The sequence below is a fragment of the Ranitomeya variabilis genome, chromosome 1 (genome assembly GCF_051348905.1).
Source record: "Ranitomeya variabilis isolate aRanVar5 chromosome 1, aRanVar5.hap1, whole genome shotgun sequence".
NCBI classification, from domain to species: Eukaryota; Metazoa; Chordata; class Amphibia; order Anura; family Dendrobatidae; genus Ranitomeya; species Ranitomeya variabilis.
The window spans coordinates 982,672,210-982,677,538 of record NC_135232.1 but is presented as its reverse complement, the minus strand read 5'-3'; the positions used below and the strand labels follow the sequence as shown (position 1 = coordinate 982,677,538).

The 5,329-nt window shown below is 51.4% G+C and overlaps 1 protein-coding gene across 13 annotated transcripts in view; it reads right to left on the bottom strand.

Annotated features, from left to right (window-relative positions):
* The window catches only part of RAPGEF2 (Rap guanine nucleotide exchange factor 2), a 258,968-nt gene extending 254,308 nt beyond the window's left edge, over positions 1–4,660 (bottom strand). For 5 of the 13 annotated variants that reach the window (XM_077279413.1, XM_077279415.1, XM_077279422.1 and 2 more), the window contains exon 1: positions 4,280–4,659. In XM_077279413.1, the coding sequence (XP_077135528.1) occupies positions 4,280–4,348 (69 nt within the window). In that variant the 5' untranslated portion in view covers positions 4,349–4,659. Of the gene's footprint in view, positions 1–4,279 lie in introns of all 13 variants that reach the window. The other 8 variants (XM_077279417.1, XM_077279419.1, XM_077279420.1 and 5 more) reach the window with 3 other exon arrangements.
* Positions 4,661–5,329: the final 669 nt, after the last annotated feature.

Below are 5,329 nucleotides of genomic sequence, written 5' to 3'. Positions count from 1 at the left end.
CTATAGGTGGATTAGTCGGCAGGTTAGGGGGTCATGGCACTCTTCAAAGGCCAGAATATAGGTTTATGGCAGAAAAAAATGACCCTTGATGTACTGAAGGCAAAGTCATTCATTAGGAGAAAGTCCATTCTAGTTTCTGGCTACTGAAAAGTATCATGCTGGCTGCTGAATTCTACAAGGACTCAATGAGTACAGCAGACAGTACATAGCGTGGGGTACGGTCTTAATGTAGAACTCTCATTGCAGTTTAAGGAGTGGCGGTCGGGGTTCTGCGAGACGAGTAGTCATTTTATTGATTAGTGACCCCATCTAGAGCCCCGTTTAGTACCGCACAATGGAGGCATGTGTGCAGAGGTTCACGTTAGTAATGATCTTGCAGGTGCTCTCTGGCATAACCAGCGAGGAAACGGTGAGGAAATTTCCATCCTTTGTTATGGTAAGAGAACTGAATCATTTCCGGACAGGTCTATGCCCACACACTCATTCTCTTTGTGTTCAGCAGTGACTGACTTCCTGCATGACGGCAGCAGGCACCGCCACACGGCAGGGGGCACGCACCCAGGCACCACCACACGGCGGGGGGCACGCACCCAGGCACCGCCACATGGCGGGGGGCACGCACCCAGGCACCGCCACACGGCGGGGGCACGCACCCAGGCACCGCCACACAGCGGGGGCACGCACCCAGGCACTACCTAAACCTGTATTTTATGAAACTAAGGAATATGCAGCACGTCATACAGATGAAAACTAGATAAATAGCAGCTGTTTATTGATAAGGGGCCTAACTATGGGTTTGCTGTATTCCTAGTCACTAGATGACCCCTTTAAAAATATGGTAGACAATATTCCTTGGACTTGAAGACAACTATTGAGCAGCCATGAAAAACGTAAACTAGCTACAGCGTTCATTTTAGTGGCTCAAGACAATCCCCATGTTAGGGTCCACAATCATTAGGAGAGAGCTAAGCTGCAGTACTTGAGAATGGCCACTGCACAGTGTATGGCGCTGTGGTGTTCTGGGACCCTGTGACAACAGGTGTCAGCTGATCAGTGGGGTCTGTAGCTTACTTCTCAGTCCTCGTTCTTGACGGCGCATTATTCTTGCACTGCCGAGAACAATGGCAGCTTGTGTGCACGGAGCAATGTATTCTAGAGGGCTCTGCACATCATTACCGACCAGCGGTCATTTAGCGTCACCGGTCAGTCCTTGTAAACGGCCCTAAGAATAAGGCCCCAGTATCTCAGTCCAGGACCACCCTCTCTGTGTATAGTATTCTGACTATCTCTGCTCACATAGGACAAATCTATAGAGATGACTGGCCACAATCCCACTACAAGATACATGCGCCTTGTGTGTCATCTGAGTGTTTTTCCTACAGTTTTATCCACCGATGTCTTTGCAGGGTTTTCTTATGGGTTTTGACTTTTTCTTTTAAAAGTAAAAGCAATGGCAAAAAGCCCCAAAATGCGTTGAGCTTTTCCCATTGACTTGTACTGTAAAGCGCAGGGAGGTCTTCAGTGCAGAATATGCGGGGGGGGGGGGGGGGGGGGGGGGGGAAGACAGATCGCTGCTAATAACAGCTTGCCTTTATAGAAGGCTGAAGAGGATAACAGACGATCAGACGCCGAATCTTGTGCACAGCGAGTCGTTCATCCTATTGAGCGTCTTTATTGTTGCGCACATATTCAACCTATTATTAGTCCTTTTAACCCCTTCAGTATTCGGAAAACCTTGAAGCAGCTAAAAGAAGTAACATGTTCATTTTTCGGGTGGCTTCCATTATTTAGCCGCTCGCCACTACAGAGGAAAATACAAAGAAAAGACGTCAGCCGCAAAAACAAAAAAAAAAAAGAAAAAAAAAAAAACAGCAAAATCGCCCAAAGTCGCTTCTGGAATAAGACCACCAGCGACTTCCTGAAGCGGCTTGCCTGGAAAAACAAGACATGATGTGCACACAGCCTATGGCCCCGATTCACCAAGGTCCACGACTCTCACCGATGTTGATGTGGAGGCGTACGAGTCAGACGAGTGGTGAGCGTCTCCATCCGCCACACCAGAAATCTTACTCCAGTCCTGATTGGCGTAGTCATGAGCTAGGCGAGTTGGGGTGTCGCATTTCCTAAGTGCCCCCGTCCCAGCTCCTCCATTTTGGCGGACCTGGGAGAAACCGATGTGAATAATTGCTAAATGTTCCCGCAATTTGGAGTTGCGCAAACATTTTGTGACTTTTCAAAGCAATTTATCTCAAAATTTAGGCAACAATTGCTGTGATGAACCAGGGTCTATATGCCCATGTGTGTATGGAAGATTGGTTGGCATCTCACCCACTTAGCTGGTACTGTATCACACACATAAACCCACAACGTGTGAGACTGGCACGTGGTCGCACTAAGGATACGAGCATCAAGTACGGAGATGCCAAGAAGCTTAGGGCGCATACTATACCAGTGCGCCCCCAACTGTATCCGGGGGCACAAAGAGGGGCTTATATCCATTAATCACATATGTATCTACAGGGAATCACTCGTGTGATGCCATCATTTGACACTTTATGAACATATTTCCCAAAGAAGTCCGGTACCTAGAGTAGGCCATGATGCCGCGTACGGCTAAAACAGGACAATGCTTTGTACAGAAACTAATGAAGCAAACGATTGCTCGTGTGCGGCGCAGGCTTGTGCCCTTTTGTCAGACTTGTCTCCATAGTGAAATAAATGCCCCCTAAATACTCCCTGTGCCCGCGGTATCTCATTTTAGGGCCATGTACTATGTATGGGAGCCACAGAGGGCCCCGCTACAAGCGGTACCTGCTCGTTTCATGCCTCAGCATCCTGGGCTACAGTAGATAAAGTGGCATGTAATGAGGTTTCCGCACCGTGGAGAGGACGTGTAATTGGTAGACAGGCCCTTAGGTGAAGAAATACAGATCTTGTTGTATCCAAAATGGGTGTGACAAATTGTAGATTAATGTAAAAACACCAGAAAAAGCCCTGAGACAAGAGCGTTCAGCTTAAGTTCAGTTGTCACAGCACAGAGTGGGCATGGCATGGCACACTGGGGTCCTACTGCCAATAATGCCATGCACAGCAGCAAACTGTACGGCAGCAGTCAGCAGCTAGCACCCAGCCAAACCATACAGAGGCAAAGTAAATAATGCCACCCCGAGACTGACGAGCCTTCCCCACACAGTGGGGCATTGTACTGCGGTGCCCACACTGGCGGTGACTGACATCATACATTACCGACCTGTCTATCAGGAATGGGCGCGATGTTGTTACAGAGGAGACGACTGACAATGACTTGTTGTTGGCGAACGTGTGACTACTCCTTACAAGCCTTTGTGGCATTCACAGCATTGCTGATGCCCATTACCTCAGGCACATTATTCAAGACGTATGTGGGTGAAGTGAGGGCAGATTTCCAAACTTTACACAATGCTACTGTGTTTCTTCAAGGGGCAGCTGTGCCAATGACAGAAGGGGTGCGGTGGTCACTAATGTCACATGTGGCCCCATTGATGGGTCTAACATGTCCTCACCACTAAAACCATCCTTCTTGTATGGCAGAGGAGGTGGCACCAGCTCCAGTAACTGTGTGGGGGAAGAGTCGGGCGTCTGGGGTCCTCATTCCATGCTGTACCCGAATGACACCGCATCCCAGCAGGACCCCGGGACCAACACATGTCCAGTGATGTTTGCCCAGGCACAAGGGTGCCCAAGTATCAATGTGACATGTTTGGCAGATGTATAACCGACACTATTTATGGACTACTAAGATGTGTGGATATGGCATACATGGCACCACACAGAGCGCAGTGCTACGTTATACAGAGCGCAGGGTTACATTATGGGCCAATAAGGCCATTTTCTGTGCCCACTATGCATGTGCCAGCGTAGATGTGGCACCACAGAGCATAGGGTTACATTATGGGCCAATAAGGCCATTTTCTGTGCCCACTATGCATGTGCCAGCGTAGATGTGGCACCACAGAGCATAGGGTTACATTATGGGCCAATAAGGCCATTTTCTGTGCCCACTATGCATGTGCCAGCACACAGCGATACAACATGCCACATTCTAGGTACATTCCGATGTCTGTGCCAATCATGGGTCCCCTCACATGTATGCAGTGATTCCCTGGCATGTCTAGCCCTAATGTGAGTGCCCCTGAGGGTCAGAGCAGCGGTGCCCCCACCATCCTGGAGGGTGAGAAAGTTGTCACTAAGTTCCCAGCGGCACAGCACCGGGGGTGGGCACAGCACCGGCAGGACGTACCTGGGCGCTCCTGTCAGCCGGGGGCTTCATCACTGCTTGTCTGAAGCTGTTATCCACATAGGACGCCATGTTGTGGTCCGGGCGCCCCGGCACCGGCTCAGCGGCTCTGCTCCTGGGCTGAGACCCCCGGCAGCTTCTCCGTTTCTCCGTCCTGTCCGCACAAGAGGAAAATCCAACTGAGAAGCGGTCGCCAAGAGAAGAGCACGGAAACTAATCCAAGAGTTGTGAGAGCTGGTCATACACAGCGGGGCTGGCACATGCCCCCCACAGACACACACAGGGGGCTCAACACTGCAGCCATGGTGAGAGGGGCACTCAGGAGCATCACACAGGGCAGGAAGAGGGTGTGGAAGTAAGATGGGAGCCCTCCTCGTCCTGCCCCTTCCTGTCCTCCTTACTCTCAGCTCCTTGTGGCTCTCTACTGCCACCTAGCGCGTCTCCGCAGCGTTGCCCAGTGTTCTTGTGGCACAGACAGACAGGCAGGCAGGCAGGCGGGCGGGGCGGCAGTGCCAGCCTCATGTGTGCCGGCTCCTGTCTGTCAGTACTCTATGCCGGCCCAGGTGACATGTACTCCTGTCTGTCAGTACTCTATGCCGGCCCAGGTGACATGTATTCCTGTCTGTCAGTACTCTGTGCCGGCCCAGGTGGCATGTATTCCTGTCTGTCAGTACTCTATGCCGGCCCAGGTGACATGTACTCCTGTCAGTACTGTGTCGGCCCAGGTGACATGTACTCCTGTCTGTCAGTACTGTGCCGGCCCAGGTGACATGTAATCCTGTCTGTCAGTACTGTCCCGGCCCAGGTGACATGTACTCCTGTCTGTCAGTACTGTGCCGGCCCAGGTGACATGTACTCCTGTCTGTCAGTACTCTATGCCGGCCCAGGTGACATGTATTCCTGTCCAGGGCCGGACTGGCCATAGGGCACTTCTGGCAAATGCCAGAAGGGCCGGTGCCAGTGGTGGGCCGCTCAATCCGCCGCCCCCGCCGTCGCATTCAACTATACCGGCGTATAGACGCCGGTACAGTTGAATGCAATGATGGAGGAGAG